The 26,089-nt window shown below is 40.0% G+C and overlaps 1 protein-coding gene across 1 annotated transcript in view; it reads right to left on the reverse strand.

Annotated features, from left to right (window-relative positions):
- The window catches only part of tgfbr3 (transforming growth factor, beta receptor III), a 73,224-nt gene that overhangs the window by 10,515 nt on the left and 36,620 nt on the right, over positions 1-26,089 (reverse strand). Inside the window, exons 4-16 of the mRNA XM_088350055.1 lie at positions 24,983-25,120; positions 19,546-19,732; positions 17,659-17,821; positions 17,235-17,382; positions 16,970-17,159; positions 15,707-15,987; positions 15,475-15,630; positions 12,962-13,105; positions 11,382-11,570; positions 8,493-8,756; positions 8,290-8,416; positions 508-549; positions 293-403 (exon numbers count right to left, since the gene is read on the reverse strand). Coding sequence (XP_088206181.1) covers positions 293-403; positions 508-549; positions 8,290-8,416; positions 8,493-8,756; positions 11,382-11,570; positions 12,962-13,105; positions 15,475-15,630; positions 15,707-15,987; positions 16,970-17,159; positions 17,235-17,382; positions 17,659-17,821; positions 19,546-19,732; positions 24,983-25,120 — 2,140 coding nt within the window. The remainder of the gene's footprint in view (positions 1-292; positions 404-507; positions 550-8,289; positions 8,417-8,492; positions 8,757-11,381; positions 11,571-12,961; positions 13,106-15,474; positions 15,631-15,706; positions 15,988-16,969; positions 17,160-17,234; positions 17,383-17,658; positions 17,822-19,545; positions 19,733-24,982; positions 25,121-26,089) is intronic.

Raw genomic sequence — 26,089 nt, forward strand, 5'->3', positions numbered from 1 at the left:
AATTTGGTTTACCCGAAACCCAATTGAGGACAAGCATGAAAACAGGCGACTTCTCACTTCCTGGTCAAAATTCCCGAAGGAAGAAACTGAAATTGGCAACAAGTGGTTAGATTGTGACTTTTTTTCGGCGAGATCCAAGCGGGAGGAATTTTCCATGCCTCTCAACACTCAAAGGCAGGAAAGACTAGCGGGCCCTCCCGCCAACGTGCTCCGTGATATTGTGCGCCGGAGGATGTTTGCATCGTTCCTCGCATTCCTTGCGCAAGCTCAGCGTTTCATTCTAAGCGCTCACCTGTGTGTGAGTAGATGAACCAAAGTGCTCCGGTCAGCAGAGCGCCAATGGCAAAGGCGGCAAAGGCGATTCCCACCACTGTTGGAGTGTCTAGGAGGTGCGCCGCTGTGTCTGAAAACAAAAAAAACAACATGAGCAACAGATATAAATGTCTTTTTTTTTTTTTTTTCGGGCATTAAAGATCATCTGCGATCCAATTCGAGAAGTTAACTTACTTTTATTAGTGGGACCATTCGGGTTTGATTTTGGTGGTGGATCTGTAAAACAGAATATTTTCAAGAATTTAGGAAATAAACTTAATTGTGAATTTAATTTAAATTGTAGAATTAACTAAAAGTCTAAATCAAAAATACAATACAAATACACTTTCACAACATACAAACAAGTAATCAACATAATTATCAATGTTGAATATTGTCAGGACCAGAACGGAAACAGGACACAATTGAATAACGTTTACCGCAAGTTTTATTGAAAGAAAGAGGAAGGCTGCGCCCACGATCCGGTGTTCGCTGGACGCGGGAAGCAAGTCGCTCTCGCACTCGGATTGTGATACGAACACGGAAGTGGATCTTTCTTAGTGAGCAATGGCGATGTCAGGGACGGAAAAACTGGTCGGTAGCCGGGATTGGGAGAGCAAAGCGTGGTCTGGGTCGGAAACGAGTCGTAAGCAAGGACGGGAGAGTAGACGTAGTCTGGATCAAAAACGGGTCGTAAGCCGGTAGGGAAAGCAGACGTGGTCGGGATCAAAACAGGTCGTAGTTGGAGACAAACGGGAGCAGAAACGGGACAGGCGGGAGTCAAGGTCGAAAAAGGCCTGCCTTGTATAAACAGGTTTGCAGACCCTCAGACAACAGGGGATTGACAGGACTGGGTTCAAGTAGGGACAGGGAGCCAATCAGAGCTCACAGCGGCTGGCGCCAAATTAGCGGGCACAGGTGATTCACATCGGTAATCATGACAAAATAAAAAAAAAAAATAATAATCTAGGGTTGGATAAGTACTAATAGGGTACTGGAAATAAGATTAGACGTGTCCTTTTTTCAAGGTACCATATTAACTATGGAAGAAGAAATTATAGATGACAAGAAATATACTCAATTGCATTGACAAATAAGGAGGTCGAAGATTTTACCTAAATTGAGAGGGAATGCATTTGATGAAATTATTTTGGAATATATATAAACATACTATTGGTCTTTAGTTGAAATTATGCTGGGATTGGTCATAAAAATCCAGCTGAACATTATGTATGTACGTACGTACATACGTACGTATGTATATAATATGTATGTATATAATATGTATGTATGTAATATTTACCTAATATGTCTCAGGCACCAGGAACAGAGACGGGAACTCAATTGCGTTAGTTTCTTAGTTTTATTGAGAAAGGGGACGTAAACTGGCACCCACGATCCAGTGATCGTTGATTGTGGGGAGCAGGTCGCTCGGGACGCGGAGTGGCACTTCTTTGGCGAGCGATAGCAGTGTCCAAGAGAGAAAAGCAGGTCGGGTTGTCGGGGAGCAGGAGCAGAGACGTGATCAAATGGAAACAGGTCGAAGCCGGGAAACGCACGGGAATCAAAAAAACAGGGAAGGTTCGGAAGGCTTGCCTTAGCAGGAGCTGAAGGTTCGCAACATTCGGACGCCGGTAACAGGGAGTCGGGGGTTTTAAAAAGTGGCAAGGAGCCAATCAGCGACCAGGGCGGTTGGCGCCACCGGGGCAGCCGCAGGTGCCCCGAATCAGTAATCATGACAATATGTATGTATGTTTGTATGCGTGTAATATGTATGTACGTATGTTTGTATGTGTGTAATATGTATGTACGTATGTTTGTATGTGTGTAATATGTATGTATGTATGTATGTATGTATATGTGTAATATGTATGTATGTGTGTAATATGTATGTATGTACATAATATGTATGCGTGTAATATGTATGTAATATGTATGTAATATGTACGTAGTATGTAATATGTATAAATATTTTTTTGTAATTTGTATGGATGAATGTTTGTAATATGTATGTAACATGTATGTATGTATGTATGTATGTATGTATGTATGTATGTATGTATGTATGTATGTATGTATGTATGTATGTATGTATGTATGTATGTACATACACACCTCAATTATCTAAAAGTGCTGTACGGACTTTTTTTTACTTTTTCACTTGCTGACACAATCTTCTGGCTTGTGTCATCATTAAAGCCTTTGTAAAGCTCCTTATGTTGCACGTGCATTTCTGTCACACGCTTGAAAAAAACTCTACTTTTCCATGCTTTTGAAGGTTTGGGTTGGCGTTTGGACTGTACTTAATATCAGGCTTTTCTTAGTTTTACCATTTTTCAGCTACACACAAAAAAACTGCGGTGACTAGCATGAAATCACTCTCCATCAAAATGGCCCCATCCCTCTTTTCCTTCCACCTAATGTGTTACGCGGCCCAAACACCTCTGCTAAAAGTAAGATATAAGCAGATAGGCGTGGCAGTAAAGATTATAAGGGCTCTTTGAACTCAGTTGGGCATTGTTAAGACATACTTAATCGAGAACACATTTTACTTTCACCTTTTTAAGGACACCTCAAATGACACACCCCGCCTTTTAACTCTTTTTGAAGAGTAAACATTACAAATTTGGTAATACTAGTATTGACAAACTGAGATTAACAGCATAAGAAAATATAAATAGTATTTTGAAAATGAAAATGATAACAATACATAAAAAACATTTCTCAATTTGCTCAATAGATTTAAAACATATTTAATAATGCAATAAATACATATTCCTAATAATGTTGGCATTAAGACTGGATGAGTATCAAGTGGAGACGATTTTGTAAATAGAGCATAGAAAAACGCAAATAACGTGTTGGTCGACGTGATCTGTTGAGCTAGCATGCAGTGTGCTGATGAAGCGCTTGTTCTCTTTGGAATGCGCTGCCGGGTCTTGAGCAATGAACCTCGCCTGGTCGGCCGCCGGGTCGCCTGGCCTGCATCCAACTTTCTCCGGAGTACAATAGCCTTCATTCTTAGACCTTGTGCTCTTCATTAGACCAGCTAGATGTTAGGTCATTACTGGGGGACGAGCTCGCTTCCATCAACGTCCCCCGCGTTATCTGTACCATGTGAACTTGGAATGCAAGGCTCGCAAATGTGAATGTTCCAGTGTTCGACAGTCAGCTTCGAGATAGGTGCATAAAATTGGTTGTTTTCACTTTATTAGTCTGAAATGGTGGTCTTCCTGTGCTTTTGCGTTAATAAAATAAAACGTTCCTGGAAGGCGATTATTAGTACTCTAATGCGTTATCAATAATAGGTTGTAATTTAAGTGTCGTAACCAAAGGGTGAGTTACTCAGCTACTTATTAAAAGCAGAACATGAATAACAATGTCCCCTGATCGCTATCTGTTCCTTCATTGCTTACGCTAACATACAACCCTCAATCCACCGGTAACGCTAAGAATAGGGTGGGTGTGCTTATATTTCCCTACATACAACTGAATACAGTTACAGTGGTGCCATCCCAAGCACAGAGTATGAGAATGCTCGATTTATCTTCGTGCAGATATTCTCCCTACCGTATGTACTCGCATCTAAGCCAAATTTAAAGCTATTGGGAAAAATACACTTAAATCGGGGGGCGGGGGGGGCAACTTATAAGCACGTCACCACTAGTGATTGTTATGAAGCGCGTGGGAGGGATGGGGAGAGATGGCCATGCCTTATACAGGAACAACCAACCGACTCAATCAACAGGGAACACTGAAGCACAGGATTAACTGTAAAAGTGTGCTGACTTTTGGTGTTTTATTTGTTGAATTATTTTCCCAATACAAAAATGTCTCGGACTGTACTCAAAAATGGAGAGGGATATCTTCAAGTGGTATGAAGCCCAGAGATTAGATGGATATGGAGTGTCTCAGCAAACTCGTTTGCAAACTCTCAAGATTGCACAAGCCAAGAAATATGAAGGGTTTCCTGCTTTTACAGGCTGGTGTGCATGTTTTCTTATGATTATTTTATGTGGCTATTTTAAAGCATTTTAGGGGTTTTGCTTTTATGTGAGTGTATATATATATATATATATATATATATATATATATATATATACAGTAATTTGTAACTAGATAGGTATGTTCAGAGTAATACACGACCTTTTGGTGTCATTAAGAGGGGTAACTAAGTTAATCTTAAATTGAGTAACTAGTAACTGTTACTAATTTTTTCAATCACGCCCAACTCTGAAAATCAATAGGTCTTATTTTGTGTTTAAGAGCTATAAAAATTAACATGACTTTTGTTTTCTAAAAAATGTTAAGATGCCAAAAAAATTAGGCATTCCTTCTTTGCTAATATTATAAGGAAAATCCACATTTAGTACAGTCCTTTATTCAAAAAAAATTCCATAATTAACTCAGTCATGCTCAGTTAGTAAAGCAGATAACAAGACTTGTATACAGTAAGCATTTTAAAGCCTTTTCAGGATTTTGGTATTTTTGCGAGTTCATACGGTAATTTGGAACTAGATAGTTACTATAGGAGAAACGCGCTACTTTTTGGTGTTAATAATATGAGTTACATTATAAATGAAGTAAATCGTAACCGTAACACACCCAACAATGCTCATTACAGACCTGCGTCCCAAATTTTGTCAAACTGTTTGCAGTTGTGAATATCATGATATCCTGGAATTCCATCATGGCTCCTGACTAGTGATTGGAGGCCTATCAGGAAGTGACAGGCAAACCGTAACACAAGATAAAGCCTGTTATAAGGTGAACGTTATTCCAGCTAGCTAGGGAATCAAACTCCAAGGTCAACATTGGCACCGGTTTCTCGAGACGGCACAGATGTCGGAATGCAAAATGACTCCAGGATTTTACACCTGAGAATTTCTAAGTAGAAACTTTCACGGCAATAATTCAAATCATTCACATTCTTCATTCTGTACGCCACAGAACAAATTATGTCAGTTTTGAAAGTCATCCGAATCCAAATTCGTCAGGACATGTTTACGCAATTTTAGAAAAACAGCATTTTTATTCTATTACCACATTTTCTGCAATCATTGATTTTATCATTAGGCCGCATCGCAAGAATATTGTCAGTCATCAAAAATGTGTTCGTGGTACAACCTACTCGCTAAGACCTTACAAAGGGATTCTGAACTGATTAAACAGAAAGGTATTGTGGGAAGTAAGTCAGTCATTCTGAACTGAATGAAGAGAAAGGCCTTGTGGGAAGTAGTTTAGTTGTTCTAAACTGAATGAAGACAAATGCATGGTGGGAAGTAATTTGGTCTTCCTGAAATATCTAAAGAAACACATGACTGCACGTACTGTCACTTTCAATGCTTAGTTCGAGTGAAACCTAATTTAGTACCGATTTTTATTCACTTTCTGTTCTCTAACATACATGGCACTTTGACTATAAGTAGTGTGATAATAAGATGAGACCTAATGCGTTGTTGTGTGTCATATGAATCCTGACCGGTCTAGTGAACTGGATTTGTTGCTCTCCCTGCTGCAATCCGGGTCTGATTCTCGTAGCATCCAGTATTATGCAATTGTGAACCACTATCCATGTCCCTAGCTAGCTGGTGGTTAGAATTTGGTACTATTACCATCACTACCCGGTTTGATCCCTGTTGCCACAATTGCTATGCAATGGTGATCAGCGATTTTATCGACTGAGGAATAATCCCACAAATATTGTAATGCAATTCCACTTTTAACACATAGAAGGTGCATCAGATTATAAATCGCACGTTTAAATTCCTGTCCGATTTAGGGTTTTTGGTTGCACCTTTAAGTACTGAATATCCAGTGCTTTGCAAACTAAAGAAGTGTTAAACCAAATTAAAAGTATGAAAGTAAGAAAAATTCCCCAAGTAGTGTGTGAGTGAGGGTGGGGGCAGAGACCCTATTATGACATCATCACATGTACAACTGCAAAAGTGGACAGCAATAACCTCGGGGGGCCCCCGAGATTATCTCCTGACGGAGTGAGATGAGTGGCTAAATAAGGACTGATCTTCAAGGACTAACGTACATGCTCACACAAACGAGTACACCCAAACACACACAGTGTTGTGAGTTGGAAGAAAGGGGGCGGGGGGTCGACGAGTGAAGCCAAAGCTGCTAAGTGAAAACAACTGGAGCTTAGTGCTCGTATGACTCCTTTTTCCAACTCTACCTCATCGTGAGCAAGCAGACAAAAACTGGGCCTCAACTGCACATTTACACAAACACACAGACGCACACATGCTTGTGTACAAAAAGGCTGATGTAAACAGAGACATAATGACACCTAATGAGGAGCAGATGTAGGGGAGGTGATGTTCACTATTGTGGGTTTTCACTTCTGATACACACTACACACTACACAATGCTTTTCACTCCAACACGCACACATATAAAAAAAAAGAACAGAAATTGCCATGGGGTAACACAAAACTTGAGCAAAATAAGTGACATCAAAAAACAAAAGCAAAGTGATAGCATAGTAAAGTATTACTAGCTAGCTGAAAGTATTTATACATTGCGACCTTAGTGCAATGTATAAATACTTAGTGCATCACGAGTTGAAAAATATTGATTTAATTTTAAAAAAAAACATGCAAGTTGCTTTTGCACCATAAAAGGATGTCTGCCCTGAGCTAAAGCTGCGTGCGCATCAGATGAAGGCATAGGACAAAACACAAAATCCAGAATTTACATCTGTGATTGGCTGGTCATAACGAATCTGAATTTTATAACAAACGCAAATTCAATTTGGACACACGTTAGACGGTGCTAGTTTTTTTCTGTTCCCGTTTTCGTAAATTGTCCCTATGACACCCTTAATACCAGTTCGCTAAATAAAAAAGAAGGAGACATTAACCTCAGAAATGAAGGATTACAGTACTGTAACGTTGCCTGCCCCATTTTTCACAACTTGAGAAGCAAAAAGACAACTCATCGCAAAAAAATAAAAACATTGTTGTAAAGTATCAAGGATTAATAGTCAGAATATATAACAGAACAACAGTTTAAAACTAGATTTGTATAAATCTACCTATAACCTTCATTGCAAGTATTTGACATCGCTGTTTTCCATCTGCCATCAGTATGTACCTGTATTTACTCATCTTCAATCATGCAATGTTTGCGTTGCCTCGTCTGCTACAAGCCACGTGAACTCCTCTTTCCACGATGCTTTTAATGTACGTTTACGTTTTGTAACGTCATTAATTTTGTTAGCTTCTTTTGAATAATTCAACCGGGGCTGAGGTTTTGGCTTGATTCCTAACCACTAATCCATTTTTCTTCTGTTCTCTGTGCGTCTACTTTGGAAAATGATATGCAAATGCACGACCTTATAAAGCTCGGGAGAGTCCGGAAGCAAGAAGTTATTCGATGCAGGCTTCTGATCGGCTGCCGAGTATGCAAATTGCCTAACGAACCGAAATTCCGAAATTTCTGAACCGAACAAAGATTTCGAAATCGGAATCAAGCGAACGTTTGATTTGAAAATAAATCTTTGGGGGTTTTTTTCTTGAAAAAGTTGTCTGCCACCCGGGCGGAGACGTTTTGTAAGTTGTAGGCCCGACGTAAAAGATGCTCGCCCTGTGCGTCTGGGCAGACATTATTTCATACACTGCTGTAAACTATTTGTGGAAAGTAGAAAAGCAAAAAAGTACAATAAATCAAGAAAGCAAATAAGCAGAGCATAAAGAATTGCATGAATAAAATAACGTCAATGTAAAGTAATCAATAACTAGTACTTTTACTTAAAAAAGTACATCTATAAGCCTTAGAGTGACCAAAAAATCCTCAAAGAGGCTTCTGGTAAGCTTTCAAAAGGAAGTTGCATTTGGCAGCTCTCAACATTTTGCACAAGACTAACCTTTTGAAACGATTTTCCCGACTTCCTGCTTTTCCATGAGGAATTAAAAAAAGACCCGCGCAGGAGTTGCAGCACCCCGAGAATACACTGGCACGCACCTGTCATGCGGGGCGGGTGGTCCCCGTCCAGCAGGAATAAAGCTTTGCTAGTCGTCCTGGCGATCATCATCATGTCCATGATGTCCTCCAGGTGAAGGGAGTCACACGGCCTGCTCGCACTTACGCACTAAGCAAACAGGAAAAGTACATAAGAACGGTCACACAACACGACAAACACCACGCACTGTCTGTGTGCCGCATACCGGCGCAAGGTCAGCACGGGTGTCGGTGCAAGGTGCCATCTTGCAGTGCAAGAAGAGCCGTGACACGTTCAAGTGGGAGTTGAAGATGAAACTGAAGCTCTTCTTGTCTTTGCGATCATGTGGACGAAAGCGAAGGGAGCTGTCTGTGGGGCAGACCGTCTCGATGAGGGTGTAAGTCGATTCCACTTTGGGGTTGGCATCGGGCGAAATGAAGCACGACAAGAAATTGAAACTTAAGTCCGCCTCGGGTGATATCGATGTGACCTGAAAATAACGTGATAAGATTATTTTGCTTGTTTTTGATACAGTATTGGACAGTTCACCAAGGACTTTGCATAGGAAGCCAGTTTGTTTTGTTTTTTTTGACTATTATTGTTACCTGTATTTGACTATTATGCACTGTTTACATCATTGTCACTAACGGCCAATAATGTTGCTAGTGTGGGCTTAATGTTTGGTGTCAGGATTGGAAGAGCAAAGGGGAATGAATGTTTGGAAAATGTAACTGTGTTCTTGACTCTAGCAACCTCCCATGAGAGAGAGAGAGAGAGAGAGAGAGAGAGAGAGAGAGAGAGAGAGAGAGAGAGAGAGAGAGAGAGAGAGAGAGAGAGAGAGAGAGAGATTAGGTTCCAATAATAAAAAAATATTTTACCTAAAATACTGCAATTGCAATGCTAACCAAAGATCTGAAAAAAATAGTATCCGGCTGATCATTCCTATTTTCTCAATGGTCAGCAAAGGCCCCAGTAAACTCAGTCCTGTTGGTCGACGCAAAAAAAAAAACAAAACAATGGAAAAAAAAAAAGGGAATTTTTGTGCGAGCGCACCTTGCGCACCGAGGTCAGCTCTCAGCACGGTGCCACTTCTGAGGCCCGAGAAGCTGGCGGCAAACACAGAACTCTTTTGTTGGCTCCTGCTGATAGCGTCATGAATCAACGCTTCAAAGGCCAGTGCGTGCCACCTTCCTTGACCTTTTCCAAGTCAATATTTGCCGGGATATGAGAAGATGAACACATGGGCAGTGGTGGGAAGCAACAAAATACTAATTCTTTTTTTGCTAAACTTATCTCTAATTTTCAACCAGATACCTAACTTACAAGTGAGCTTCAAGGACTCCAAATAGAAATAAGAACCTGACATAGCATGAAAACTTACAGGTATTGGTTTTGTTTTGAGCTTGCAATTGATGACACATTTCTTCATGTATATGAAGAAAAAAGGGGTCTTAAAATAATCATCTTTTTAAATAAAATTTATCCTCATTTCGATCAAGAAATGAGTTATTAGACCTTGATGTAGCATTTTGCATTATTTTCTGTAAAATAAAAATGATACTATTTAAAATAGTATTACAATTATACTGAACTTACTCTAAATGTTTAATCTTACTCAAGAATTATTTGGATATGATTGAAAGATGATTTTGCACTGTTTCGCAGCGGAATTTTGCAACCATTTCAAAGGGGCTTTTTCTTTCTTTAACTGTGCATCTTCACATTATTAACTTGACTCTGTCCGGTATCGATCCCGTCCATCACGTCCTGTCTGATATCTGATTCCCATCCCCAGTGTCCGGTATTGATCCCGTCTATCTCGTCCTGTCTGATATCATGCTACAGTCTCCGGTATCCGGTATCGATTCCGCCTGTCTCATCCTGTCCGATATCTTGCGCCAGTATCCGGTATCGATCCCGTCTGTCTCGTCCTGTCTGATATCTGACTCCAGTCTCCAGTATCCGGTATCGATCCCGTCTGTCTCGTCCTGTCTGATATCTGACTCCAGTCTCCAGTATCGGGTATCAATCCCGTCTGTCTCGTCCTGTCTGATATCTGACTCCAGTTTCCAGTATCTGGTATCGATTTTGTCTGTCCCGTCCTGTCTGGTATAGACCCCGTCCGTCCGGTATCTGCTCGTGTATCTGGTATCGATCCTGTCTGTCCCGTCCTGTCCGGTATCAACCCCGCCTGTCCGGTATCTGCTTGTGTATCTGGTATCGATCTCCTCGACCTCTGGCTTCCTGTTTTTCCATGCCGGACTTCTGTCTTACTTCTTCTGCCCAGCGATCGCTGAACCAATGGCGTTTGTGTTCACGTGCATGACTGCCCCATTTCCGTAAAATAAAGCTTGTGTGAAAACGTTACGCATCTGGGTCCTCCTCCTGTTCTGGCTCTGACATTAGTATTACTTTTTCCAAATTATATTCAGTAAACTAAGAAAAATGATTTAATTAATATCACCTATCTAAAATGTTTTCATATAGTTCACATACATACATATAGTACTGTCTCAGAAAACTTGAATATTGTGATAGTTTCCTTATTTTTGAAATTCTTAATAAAAAACAAAAATGTCATACATTCTGGATTTGTTCCCAATTAACTGAAATGTTAATTTAATTTTTTTTTTTTTCAGGTTGTTGATAATGGCATACATTTAAATATCCTATCTCAAAATAATAGAATACCTAAAAAAGTATGCTAGTAAACTATTGTATTAGTTAGTAATATTAAAATAATGCGGCATTTGCATCCGTCGATCCATTATCTGCACCGCTTATCCTCAATAGGGTCGCGGGGGGTGCTGGAGAGGCGTTTGAATTATTTCAGTTAATTTGTAATGAATTAAGATTGTGACATTTTTAAAGAACTTTATCACGATATTGACATTTTTGGTGACAATACACATTTTATTTAGTCTTCAATTTATTTTTAGAATTACTATTATTAAAATAATCATATGTCATAACAGGATAAATTGTATGCCATTTCAAACAATTTAACTCATTTTGAGTATAATTTAAGAATCCAGTAAAATCCAGAAAATTCATACTCAAGATGAGCAAATATTTCTGCCAATTAAACAAAATTCTCAAAAAGAAGATTGCAGACCTCCACGAAAAGGTTTTGGTCCTGTGAGACAGTGTTGAAGGCTTGGCGGGAAGGCTGGTCGCCGGGCGGTGCGTCATACAGGTCCATACGAAACATCATGTCCACATGCCGAGCCACGCCGATTGCTGGTGACTTTTTGGGCGGTGCTTCTGGGGCTTTCCTGCTTTCCTGTCGGTACGTGCAGTTGAACTGGGAGGTGGAAATAAAGATAAGAAAAAAAATTGATCAGATTGCTGCCAATCCAGCAACGTTCTTGGACACGATGGGAGATTTGCTATGTTTCTGGCTGCACACGGTTGATACATGAGATATTTTCCTTTACAAGACACATTTTGCAAACTGTGCTGCCCCGCCTCGACAACAAGTAGTTGAGAAGGATACAAATATTTAGCGTGGGCAAAATGGAAAGAACTTTGCTGCAAATGGGGTAACTCAAGTCAAGTCAAGTCATATTTATTTACGTAGCCCTTAAAGGTATTCCTCAATGTTTTTTTAATTGGGCACAGAACAAGTATTTACCCACAATTATGCAAATATGCTTTGCCTGGGTACTCGTGATATGTAGTAAAAAGTTGAGCCATCTGTCTTGTTCCCATTAAAGCTGTGATGTCATTGAAGGAACGCAACACTTTCAAAATGGCAAATCCCATTAACGCAAAAATGTGAGGGAGCTACGGAACAATCAGTGATTGCATACCATTCGTTTCTGTTCAGATAAATTGTAACTTTGGTTACCCTGTTGCTCAGGGCTCACTGACAGTTTTGTCAGAGTAGCGTTTTTTGATCTCTAAAAACTCTGTAAGGTAAGTTTACCTGCTGCTGTTACAGCATGCGTTTCCTGTTTACCTTTGCCTCTTTTTAGGTGGGTTTTTTCTTGTCTTTCGCCGCATATGTCGCAGTAGGTATAGTTTTTCCAGCTAGCTCCCTGTTAGCGATGGGGCTGCCTGTTTTGTTTACTCCCGGTTGGCGCTCGTTGGCTGCCCAACGTGTGATGTCTAGCCTGTTGTTAGCGCCAGTTTTGCCATGTTCTTTGCTTTATTCCCAGTCGGATTCGCGTTTGTCGCCGCGTGGCTGCTCACTGCGTGCTTTTTGGTTGGCCAGCCAAGCACTTTTTGGCAAGGGTGCAGCTGCCTTTCGCTGATCGGTCCCGGTTAGGCCTCCGTTGACAGGCTTTTTTTTGCCAGCTAGCCCCTTTTTGGCTGCTCGCCCTTTGTTTTACCATTAGCGCATCCATGTGCAACCCAACGCGATCTCCCAAAAACTACTAAAACTTCGCTTAAAACACTTGTAGCCTCTTCGACTAACTAACACGAAAAATATTTTGACAACTGGCTTGCTTGAGTGCTGGTGTTCCTCTGATGACATCACAGTGCCAGATGACAAAGACTAGACATGCTGTCTTCAAAATGCATTATCTCGGAAAATAATTTGAATACACAGACAAAATATATGTAGAATTGATCCAAAAAACATGTTTAAGATTATGGGATTACCTTTAATCACAAAATGATTTATAACTTAGCAAGCAATTCAAAAATTAAAGAATAAACTTTGATCTTTATAGTTCGGGAGTATGGTACCGTTATTATTGACAGCTGATCTCTGGGTGTCATTCTGTCCAAGTCAGTTGCCTCCCTGGGGAAGAGGACCTCTGTTGATTCCTGGTCCTCGTATTCCAGGGGCCTACCACTCCCATCTTTCAACTCACTGTGACTTATCAGCACCTGACAGAGAGAACAGCACACAGGAAAGTCTCCTTTACACATTTAAGAATAGTTCTATTGTTTATTTAGCCTTCAATCAGTCAAAAAATATAAATCTTATCTGGGGGGGATAGCTCAGTCAAAAATTTAAACACAAATAAACTGATGATAAAGTAGTCATACATGATACACAATGAGGAATCCAACAGTTTCCTGTTTTAATGGAAGGTCATGGGGGATACGCTCAGTGACAATTCATCTCTTTTGGAGCAGAGTTCAGAGTTGATCTCCGCTCTACACAAAAGCAGAGCTTGGACGTTTGCCAGGGTTGTTAAAATTGAAGCGGACGGGCAGACGGACAGAGACACAAGACAACCAGCAGGACGAGCAAACATCCTGAATGCTTTCCACCCTAACGCAGATAACAGAGGTCGACCCAGAAAAGCCCACCAGAGTTCATCACGCATCACAACATGGGGTTCTTGAAAAACATTTAAACCGAAACTATGACTGAATTGTTCTATAGGGAAAAAGAAACATTTTCCAAATACAATTATGACTGGGAATGTTTAAGTGCTGATAAAGGTGGTACTTCAACATGTAAAACTACACCTAAAAAATGGAAAAGGGACATTTTTTTCCTGAAGATCTTCTAAGGTGTCAAACAGCGCTCCATAAGAAAGAAAAATATTTATTCAATACCAGATTTTTTTTTTAACTTTAAGTATCCGATGCTGGTTTTGGCAGCATCCAAAGTTACCTGGAAAAAAGCCGCTAATACAATTCATTTTTAATCATAGCTTTGATAAAAGTTTTCCAGAAAGAAATGTTTTGCTCAAAAACAAGATTATTCTTTAAAAACATTTAAATTCTTGAGAAAAACGTTTGAACAACTAGTTAAGATTCCTGGTAAAATAAAAATCACTTTGTCATAAATGTGGGAATTTATGTCAGAACCTTATCTCGTTTTGTAATAAAAACATCAATTCACTTACAATGAAAATAATGTTATAAGAATTTAAAAAAGTACATTTTGTTTAAATACAATTCAACATTTGCAATATTACAATTCCCCAACATGATTTGACCTCTCCGGACCTTATAAAACGTTACTAAACATTTATTGTTGTTTACTCAAGAAAAGAAAAAAAGGATATTTCTTGGCTAAATTAGAATTGATATTGTTTTGAAATTAAAGAAAAAAACGTTTGCTGGGCAAAAATGACTAGAGCAGTGTTTTTCAACCTTTTTTGAGCCAGGGCATGTTTTTTACATTGGGAAAATTTTGCGGCACAGCACTAACCAAAAATGTTATAAAATGACACTGAACAGTATGTTTAATTACAATATAATTTACAATACCCCAAGTTTTTACAGCACAGACACTTGACCATGACATAAAATTTGCAGAAAAGGATTCATAAATGTTTTATAAAATTTTAGATTTTAAAAAGTGACATTGGGAAATTTCTCACGGCACACCTGACGACCTCTCACGGCACACTAGCGTGTCGCAGCACAGTGGTTGAAAATCACTTATCTGGAGCAGTGGTTCTCAACTGTCTGACTTCAGGACCCACTGTTCCACCCAAATGACAAGGTGCGACCCAAATCATGAAAAACATTTCCACTTCTCTAAATTATTGAGTGAAAGGATTGTGCAGTTTAAAACAAAATATATATATAAACCGATATGAGACCACATCGCATGTAAGCGACTCCAAAAACCTGCTTTAAAATAGCTACATAATGAAAGAAACTAATACTAAAAATATTGATTAAAAGTGTACCTAAACATTGTTAATTCTTAAATTATGTAGATAAAAAAGATTTATATACTGGTAAAAAGCTAAAAATATAACATTTCTAAACTATTTACTTTACCTTCCAGCAGCGCTTCAATAGCAGACAGTTGTACATCAGTTTCGTCGATCACAATCATTTTTTTCTTTGACTCAATCGTCACTGTTTTTCACTTTTCCTTTTCCTTATCACTAAGTGTAAGGAAATACAATGAACAAAATCCAGATAAAGCTATACATCTGGGATGGCGCCAATTGAATGAACAGGAAGAAGAGTTTAAGTCTGGAATTATGACTATCTTAAGGAGTGTAATTGACCGTTTTTTTCTTCTTGGCATTTTTTTGCCGACCCACTGAAAACGGGGTTGCTACACATTTTTAGGTCCTGACCCACCAGTTGAGAAACACTGATCTAGAGAAATAAAAATTTAATTCTCCCCCAAAAGCTCAACATTCTACTTCATCCCAGAACATGGAGAAGGCAGTACTTAATAGATTTGCTGCCAAAATGTCATCACCATGTCGACGTTATACTCATAAGGGGGCAAATAATCCCAGACAAACATTATTGCCAGTTTTCTGACTCACAGTGTTGATGTGGAGTGCGTTAGGTGTTCCCATCAGAGGGTAAACAGTGGTCTGACACCCATTGGGCGGCGTCTCCAGGGTGTAGTGGGTGGCATTAACTGTCGCCTTGCATTGTGGGTCTTGGAGCGTCAAGTTAGCGTTGGCAAAGCCATTGGCCTAATTGCATGACAACAACAATTTTACTTTGGGAAACCAAACCTGATCAAATGGTCAATCGGCGATTCAGATTCACCTCAAGGCTTTCCTTGCTGATGCTGACCACCATCTTGGCCTGGTGGCACTCCACGGTGAGCCCCACGCTAAGGGCAGCCCGGTGCTCCTCGGGTTCCGTCTTCTCCCATGGATGCTCCTCCAGCAGGGAGGGCGGCGGCAGATTGGGCAGGCCTTCCGGTAGTGGGAAGGGCAGACTAGAGCGACGTGGAGAGCCCCAGATGCGGTCACCAGGGGGGGGTCCAAAGTCACGTAGGATAGACAGCTCGGGCGGTAGCATGCTCTCCGGGTGGTCAGGCATGTCTGAAAGACAAGATGAAATTGTTTCAATACTCCATTGAAACATCTTTGACGTTCCCTATGAACAGTGTTAGGAGTAACGCGTTACAAACAAATCCCTTCCTGGAATGCAATTACTTTTCACGGTAACAAGTACTGTAACACGTGATCAATTAAATTTTGTAACTGTCGTTATGACATTGTGTGTTTCTGCACTACCTTTTAAAAGCATATCACGAAATACATTTTTTTCTATTCTTTGACAGTTTGTTCTTTGCTCTTTTGGTACTATTGAACCCTTAATTTGCCAGAAACACAACGCTAAATACAATAAACAAGAAGGGTGAACGTGTTTATGACGACCAACAAAAAGACCTTACTACAGTTACAGTGGCGCTGTCTCAAGAATGAGAACGTATAATTTCTCCCAACTGATGGTCTCCATGCCACATATACTCACATATAAGCCCTATTTACAACAGCAAAATAAAATATTGAAATCGGGGGTAAGTTTATATGCACATATTTGTTTGTGTGTCACCAGGAGCGAATTTTTGCAAAACACCATGCCTGGAGAAAAATGAAAACGTCTTGGACATTACCTTGAAATAGAGAAGGTGTCCTAGCTGGGTTAATTTGCAAACCCTCAAGATTGCACAAGCCAAGAAATAAGAAGGGTTCACCGCTTGAACAGGTTGGTGTACAAGTTTTCTTTTATTTCTTTCGTTATGTGGCTATTCTTAAGCAGTTCTAGGGGTCTGCTCCAATGTGAGTGCATACCATAATTTGTAAAAAGATAGTTACTTTTAGAGTAATGCTCTACTTTTTGGTGTCAGTGATTGTGGGGTAACACTACTTTTTATATTAATTCAATAGTAACTGTAACTAATTATTTGTTTTCAGTAATGCGCCCAACACTGCCTATGCATCATGTTTACATATCACATAAATTGAACCAGATAAAAAAACATTAGTGATATCCCAAGTCCTGTATGTAAACTATCACCTTGCTGTTTGAGCCACACGTTGAAGTGGTTGGCGACTGCCGTGTTGGTGTAGGTGGTGACGGGGCCATACTGGCGTTCCTCGGCCCACTGGATCAGTGCCTGAGGCCCCGAAGGTAAGCGCTGCTTGGGGGTCTTCGACACTTGCATTAGCCTCTCCGTGCCAGAAGTTATGCTGATGCTGTCTGAAGCCTGGATGAAGAAAAAAACAAATGTAACTCTGTTTTTAATGTAACTCATCTAATTTTCGGTGGGTAGTGTTCTTACCACGACAGTAAGCTTGCCCACTACGTTGCGTGACTTGATGACCCAGTTGACCGATTTTGCGCATTTCAGAAGCAGGACCACGTCACGGTGGAGTGGGGCATCATCCTCCTGTGGCCGCAGTTCTACGATCACCTCCACTTGGAATGCACTAAACATTTATATGGAGCTCTATCAAGAACTATACTACCCAAATTTAGTTTTTTCCACTACTTTTCTATGTCTAGACTTCTGCTGCAGAATCTTTCACTTTTGAATTCAGCCCCAATGAACTACATTTTAATTAGCTAAGGTTCCTTGGCTCAAAGCAAGTATTAAGATGACCAAACACCGATACCAAGTAAAAAAAAAAACTGCCATGTAGTAACATAATCAAAGTGAAATGCAAGTGAAATTGAGCATCTTTAAATCCTATTTGCCTGCTGACCTGCTTGAGTTTGGCGCTTGTAGCTCAACAACGTGGACCTCCTGGTCGTGCTGCACCGCGGAAAGGACGCAACCTTTGGAGGCTTGAGGTTCCATGTAACCGCCAAGGTAGTTTAGAGACAAGAACTTGTTGTCAATCTTACACATGTCGGGGAAGAGACGATCTGCAGAAAAAAAAATAAAAAATAGGGGTGACTCTTGCTAACGTTGTGTCTTTTATCAAATGTATGTCATTAAGTGCATCTGTGTGCGTGAAGGTCTCCTTGAGACTTCTTTCAGGTCCAAAGGAGCAAGGTTACATCTGGCCCATATTTAATCCCCTCCCAATTTTTCCTCTAGGTTGTCATATGGGCTGGACAGAACTAGCTCTAGTTTGACCTGAAGCGCAAAAGACAACAAAACTTTGTTGTGCTTTCAGCATCTAAGTGCAGCTGAAGAGAGGGTGAAGTGTTTGACTCCTTCTCGAAGCAGTGAAACGGGTGTTTCCTTATTTGGAGAAATTAACCTTGTGAGTGTAATGGTGCGCCTTATGACCAACATGAGTTTAAGAAGTCCATATCGATGTGAAACACTGAATCTCACCGTAACAATTCAGCCAACGCAAGATAAGTTCCTCTTTCCAAAGAGCCCTGACACAACTAAACATAAATTGTCACATGGAAAACCAGTTTCCTTTTCTGGATTGGAATTTCAGATACATTTTGTTGATTTTCTTAAAATAGATACGTTTTACAAAGTTTTGCTTCAAGGTGATTTAGTAGAAAATGTTTGTATAATACTATTGCTGCATTATAGTAATTGATTGATCGACTGATTTTCAAATACTGGGTTACAATAAAATCAAAGTCAACAAATTTGATAAACAATTGACAAAACATGAAAAAGCCAGGGCTTATCTTGGTCCTCTCCTGATTACTGATGTGAATCACCTGTACCTGCTCATTTGTCGCCAACTGCCGCGGGTTTTGATTGGCTCCCTGTCAGTATTTGAACCCAGTCCTGTCAGTCCCCTGTTTTCAGTCCGTCTGCGAATTTCCGTGTGTACTAGGCAAGCCTTTTTTGATCCTGACTCACGCCTGTCCCGTTTTTTGCTCCTGTTTGTCTCCCGCAACGACTTGTTTTTTATCCCGACCACGTCTGCTCTCCCAACCGACTTACGACCCGTTTTTGATCCTGACCACGTCTGCTCTCCCGTCCCGGCAACCGACCTGTTTTTCCGTCCCTGACAGCGCCATTGCTCGCTACGGAAGATCCACTTCCGCGTTCGGAGCACAATCCAAGTATGAGAGCGACTTACTTCCCAAGGCCAGCGAACACCGGATCGTGGGCGCAGCCCTTCCTCTCTCTTTCAATAAAACTGGTGGTAAACGTCACGCCAGTGGGTTTTGTTTTTGTTCTGGTCCTGACAGGTCCCGCCCCCTTGACAGTCCAAACTCTTCACATTAATTAAATCATGTACAGTAAAATCAAAACAAAATACAAGCTTCGTTATCAAGAAAAAAATAAACATACCTTGTTGATTCTTAGAAAAAATGCTTTAAGAACAATTTTGAAAATGAACTAATAGTTATTTTAAATAAACAAAATATGTCACCCCCCCAAAAATTATTTTTATTTCCGGCATCCTCATAATGGAAACAGGTCCCCAAGTCTTTTTTCCCTCAAGTCTTTAATCATATTTAAGGAACCCTGAATTTTGACCACTACAAATCAAAATTGAACTTTGAGGTCAGGCTTGTTGTTATTTTCCTTTTTTTGGGTCTCATCACAATAGACATTTCAAAAAATTTCATATTGCGACGTGAGCAACATGCAAGCATGCCTTGTCCTTAAAAAAAGAACTTCAAGAACCCTGTAGGCATGTGTCGAGGAATGTCGGGAATTTTACCTTCTCCTACTTTGATGTAGATATCTTGAGTCATCCTGAGCTCGGAGAAGGAGGTGACGGCCCCATACATCTTCTGGGCCCAGCTGAGAAGGTGTTCGTTGCCGTGGGGGAGCAGGAGCTCCTCTTGGACCAGACAGGAAAGCGAGAAGTTTCCCGGCTGGAAGCGAACAGCTGAGCCCTCGGGTACCTGAAGGAGGGAAAACACATTGTGTTAAAGTAAAGACAGGCTAAGCCAGTCAATATGAGCACAGGGGTAACTTTAAAATAAAACTTTCAGGTGCAACGGAAAAAGTGGTTTTGAAAAAATGTAGTGGCATGAAACAACATTTAGTCTGGGGTTTGTTGGACTTGTCCCCAGCTGTGCTTCATTCCAGAGAGATAAACATCGTTCATTTGTTCAAACATCACTCAGCCCGACGAATCTTTCTGATTTTGAGGTTAACGAACGTCAATATTGCGCTTTCATCCGGGTATGTTTCCCCCGATGAAAGATGGTCATTGCTGTTTACAAATGTGTACAAATGTAAAGTACGTGCGTTTCCATTCATTGGTAAAACAGAGTTCAACTTTGGTTCAATCTGTATTTGTCGATATTGTCACGGTTGCAAGGGCGCCCAATTGGCCCCGCTCGTGTGGCACCAGCTGCGGCTCATTGACAAATTGTCTTTCCCTCTATATAAGCTCAGTGCTCTCACTCTTTGTCAGTCCGTCAACGAACCTCTGCCCCGCAAGACGTGGGTTTTGACTCGGTCCTGTTGCCTGTTGGCATTTCCTGCCCGGTATTGTTCCCATTTATTTTTGTTTTGTTTGAACCAAGAAAAACTTGGTATGCTGTAAACAGAATACACAAAATTTTAATAAAAAAATAGGGGTGTGTGTTAAGCACGAATGAAAACAATAAAATATAAAACGTTTTATCAATAAAAATAGTTCAGAATTAACAAATGTACTTTCACAAAACCTTTGTGAAATTTAAAAGTGTTTATCAAAAACTCTTTCTTTGATGTTTGTTGTAACTCAAGAATTTTTAATATGATTATATAGTCTGGTTTTCTTTACAATTACAATATTTCTGATACTGTATTTAATAAATGGCATACAATGAGACTAGCAACATTTTTGAGATGGTCTCTGATATTTAAAAAAATGTTTGTTATTTCCAATTATCATATCATTTGTTTTTCTCTCACGTGGGGTGCATTGTTTGAGGTGTCCATAAAATAGTTGAGAGCTAAATATTTTCCCTATTAAAGAATGCATTAACAATGCCCAACTCAGATCAAAGGGCCCAAATGCTTTTTTTTTCCCCGTGCCTATCTGTTTTCGTCCTACATTTAGTAAAGTTGTTGGGGCGAAACTCATTAGGTAAGCACAATGTAGGGTGAGGGCAGTGCTGGAGAGTGACTTCATGCTCGTCCCTGCTGTTTTTTATGTTTATATTTGTTAGTGTGGCATGGATATGGTGAAAGTAAGAAGAGGCCTTCAAAAACCCAAACCTCAAAAAAGATGGAAAAAGAAGAGTTTATTTGTGTGTGTCTAAGAAATGCACGTATTTGTACACACATCATGAACGACCAAGGCTTAAATGAGGGCAAGAGATGGCGGCTGCGAGTAAAAATTACGCATATTCCATACAACTTCTTTAACATTTCACAACGTTGTTGAAATGTGGCTTCAAATAAGTTTATAGCATTTCAGATTTTTGGGAGAATTTTAAATTTTATTTGATGTTTACAAAATATGTATGTTTAGTAGTTTACATGTGCCGCCTTGTAATGATTAAAAGCACATCGGTTACAATGGAAAATTGTAATGAGTTTGCGATGCCTGCGCTAAGCCTTTCCGAGTTTCTCCATAAATTTGCGGGCAATGAGGCTGTAATCATTTGGAAATAAATTAGGTGTGTGCGCACGATTCTGAAATGGGGTGAACGCCAAATGAGGTGCAGGCTTTCCATCCCCAGGAATTTGATGCAGCGAAGCTAAGGAGGCACTTGAACACATTCCCTCACTCTGGTTCCTGCCAACTACACCCAACCAGTGGGCCAATGGGACCCGAGATGCTGGGAAGCTCGGCGACAGACTTCCAGTTAGTTGCAGTTGAGTAAGATTTATAAATGGCCTATACTGTGCTATGTTTGTACAAGCGATATAAACTACAGCTACAAACAGGCGTACAGACAGTTTCTTTCCCAGGGTCATCACCACCCTAGACAAGCGCACAAGACTGTGAAAAATTATATATTTTGCCTATGTACAGAAAAATGGATATTCATATCTTATTTCTCAATTTATTTTGGAATTATGTTGCCGCAAAATATTATTGTACTACTTTATCATGACACTTCTGTTCTGGTGCACTTTTAACTCAGGCCAGTCTTCAAGCACTACATTGTAAATTATTTTGCCCATTTATCCACACATTCATTCTTTTAATCTTATTTTTCTCTTTTAAAGTCTTAATTGTATGTTTATCTTGGAATAATAAAGTTGTAAACAATGCTCAATTCGTTATTATCAATGATGATAAAGAGAATTCTAAATCTGAAAGAGATCCAACATGTTGAAAAAGTGGAGAACAATTCAGCCTCAAAAGACTGTTAAAGGTTCTGTGTTTGAATTTAAAGTTTCAAATAAATGTCAGGAACAACTTACAATGTATAAATAACCTACACAATACACTGTAGAAACAACGTCTTATTGTCAGGGAACAGAACAAGGACTCGGATCCAATAGCGTCAGTTAAAGGCTTTATTGTGACAAGATTCGGTGGAGCAGGCTTGGGACGTCGAGCCTTGGCAGTGGAAAGCCTCTTGGGACGATATGGCAACTCCGTGGTGAAAACGCGTGGCGAAACGTAGCAGGTAAGTCGGTGGCCGGGGCGGAAGAGTAGATCGTAAACTTTTAACAGACAAGGGTCAGGCAACGAGAATCAGACTTGGAATATACATGGGCTTGTGGTACCTTGAATGTTGGAGGTTCACTCAGGAAATGAGGAAGACACTCGAACGTCCATCTCTGGACGCTGACAGCTTATGTAGTAGACTTCCACCAATCAAGAGATCGCGTTCCAGCACACCAGCTGATTACCTCAGGTGACTCCGGTTAGGTAATCACGACACTTATGTTTATCTCCTGTGTTTTCTAAATTGAAAAGTGGTGTCCACAATTTGAATCTTTGTTACTTTCTGCCTCCATCTCCTGGCTTAAAGTCATGTTCACAGCTCGTTCATCAAGTATGTCCCTTTCTTATACGCATTCAAAGAAACTCTCCTTTTTTCCTCTTTTAGGGGGGTTTATTCATTATACAAATCTCACCCCCAAGGTTTATAAGATAGCTATTTAAATACTGTTTTCTTGTGATTTCTAAATATGTCAATTTAAAATGTATTGTTGCTTTTGTGTTAAAAATAGATCTCCAAAATTGATTATTTGGGGGAATAGTAGTGTTATGTCATCCATCTGGGAAAAAAATGCAGATACTGTCAGAACCCGAACCCGATCATGACAGATACATGTTTTTCACATGACAGCAATGTCGTTTTTTAATAGCCTTTTTTTGCAAATGTACCTTTTTGTAAAACACGGAAGAAACTCAAGTGTTTGATGCACATAAGATATGTGTTACATTGACATTTTTAGAGAACTTAATGAATATGAATATATTTGAATGGTTGATGAATTGTTTAAAAAAGTATTTGAAGCTGAAAAAACAGATAAAAGTCAATAAACAGAATGGCTGGGAACTAAATGTGCAAAAGTGGAACACAATGCAACGCTCGCTAATTGAATCCTACTGCAGACCGAAAACCAAACCATGCGATCAAGCTTTTCCTAATGCTGTCTCCAATAAAAACCCAAACACGTCTGTTTTGCATTGTTTCCATCATTACAGCAACGTCAAACTCAAGAGCTGAACCAAACGAAACTTCTTGGCTGACAAACAATGGGTAGCGAGAGCCAGCAGTGCAAAAAAACGACGAGTTTATTCCATCAAGACTCGTTAAAAAATCTCAACCTTCTCCCGCTTAAATGCAACAAGACTTGACCGCAAAAGTCAACAAGGCCGGCGTGTCCCCGGAGAGAATAAATAGCTGGTCTCGTGTCGGTGCTCGCTGATTGACGGCCAAAGCGGGAGAAGACATGTTTTGCAACAAAAGCCCCACTTTGGCTTGTTTTTCAGGAAGTGAAAAACACGTAAAGAGCCGGCCAACAGAAACACCATTGACCTGTGAAGTGTTTCCAAAGCCGTCCGAGCGAGTGGCCGCCGAACTGAACGTTGACTCTCGGACGTCCAGGAAAAAGAAATCACGGTCCTAAAATGTTTTATTTATTGACCGTGTTGATCGTAGAGCAGCAACATAGAGGAATTGTTGCTGCTGATTGAGTGTGGGAATATGCAATGTCACAAACAAACTGTTCGCATGAAACAGACTGACCACAAATTTCACAATCTGATTCTTTTTCCAAATTTGTTTTCCTGGTACAATTGATCTTGTCAGTCATTCTCAATTTCTAAGATTTAGCAGTACCATTAATTCTCTAAAGATGTTTTTGATGTTGGCTGAAACCTAATGAAAACGGTTCTGTTTTTTTCAATAGCAGATTTTTGTTATTATCAAGTAAAGTTGATGGCGAGAACACAAACAATAAGTAGTAAACTAAATATTGTCTTGGTAAGCTAACTGTCATATTAGAATTTTCCAGATGAAAAAAATCCTATAGGGGCATACGCGTGTCAATACATTTAATAGCGTGCATGCTTAAAGCTGTATAAAGCACAAATGTATAATTAGTGTTTTTCGCATTTCCTCTGCAGACATCATTAAACGGTTTGAATAAAAAAAATAAAGTTCGAGTCGCGCTTGTGTGGGATTCTTTAAGGACGTGTCAAGACCACGAGAAGCCAAGAAGATCATCAAGCATCTGGGATCCCCCCCCCCCCCCCCTTTATTTTTACTGGCAAACATTTTACAATGCGTGAGTCACTATCGTTAGCGATTCATCACAGTTGATTTTTTGAAAAATTGAAAATAGGCCTAAACGATTTATGGTAGCTAGCATAGCAAAGGATGGTGTGTTGCTACGATAGCCGTGGGCTGTGTTTTGTCTGTCGTCACTGCCGATGATGACTGATGCTTGCTGGCTGGCGATTCCCCCCAAAAAACGCACAAATGACTAATGCACTCACACTTTCAACACAAATATCCCAATTTTAAATTGTTTAAAGTTTAAAGTAAATCTAAACCTTTTTTTTAACCAATATTATGTTCTATTTCACTCCACTAGACTAAACAAAGGTTTCTGATTAACACTTTGTGACGCAATTTCCACTGAATATATCCATCTCAGGAATGGATGTTTTGCTACTAGCTTGTAACTGACAAAGACTCCACAGTGGAAAAATGGCTAAAGTCAAAGAAAGAAGCTAAACTCACGTGAAAGATACGCCGGATGCCCGGGGCCAGGCTCTCGGCCTTTACCTTCCACACCAGGACCTCTGGGGAGTTGAGGACCAGGACCAGAGGCTTCTGGTGGCGCAGCAGGGACTGGATGGGTTTGAGGTGCAGCTCCACCTACAAATCATAACACACACACACACACACACACACACACACACACACACACACACACACACACACACACACACACACACACACAGGATCTTCAGTTCACTGATTTTTATGTATTTGTGTTGGTAGAGTTAGATGGATTTTATTTTTCTGGCACTTTTAGTCTTCAGGAAGTTTCCTTCACTGGGGCTTTCATGTTTTATTTTGTTGTTTTATTCTCAAAGGCATTTTTTTAACAGTGCACTCGTGAGATGGGCATCTCAAAGAAAGGTCCATGTGGTGGCCAGGATTTTAGAATTGCCACTACAACATCTTCTACCACTACTACTAATATCACAATAGGAGGAACCTCCGATTATGCAACTACTAATACTACTAGTATTTAATTTTCAACTTTTACTTTTACTACAACACATATGTTGTACACTGTGGGATCAAAATCCTTACCACAAGGTTAACATGCCAGCATTAAACGTAATCTGAGCACTTGTTTCTCATCTATGAACCTCAGCCTTCTTTTTTGTGTTTTATGTTCCCACGCCAATGAAATCAATCCAATTAGGTTGCTTAAATCACTTAAGTCAATCCTGAAGGTTGCACATCAGATTCCTGTGAAACTAAATAAATATCTTGTTTGGATTCCTCAAGAACTGGCCTGAGAAATCCCATTTTGGTGAATCACAGAGAAAAAGCACTTCAACCGCAGAGCCTGCGCAAAAAACCTCAGTTTTGATGTGTTCAAAGACAGTTGAGATTCTTGACGCTACACACATGCAAGGTTTGCATTCATCTTAGCCACACAGACTATTAAATAGTGCAAGCGGTACAACATAATTTCTAGTTATTTTACTTCTGATAAGATTTATTTTTTCTTTTGCATGTATAATATCTGACATTTGTTTTCATTTACATCTCGGACATACCTTAAGCCATGTGACCACAGAAGTCAAAGCAATTGAAGCCTAATTATGA

The sequence above is a fragment of the Urocampus carinirostris genome, chromosome 12 (assembly GCF_059441175.1).
Source record: "Urocampus carinirostris isolate Australia breed hairy pipefish chromosome 12, RoL_Ucar_1.0, whole genome shotgun sequence".
NCBI lineage: Eukaryota > Metazoa > Chordata > Actinopteri > Syngnathiformes > Syngnathidae > Urocampus > Urocampus carinirostris.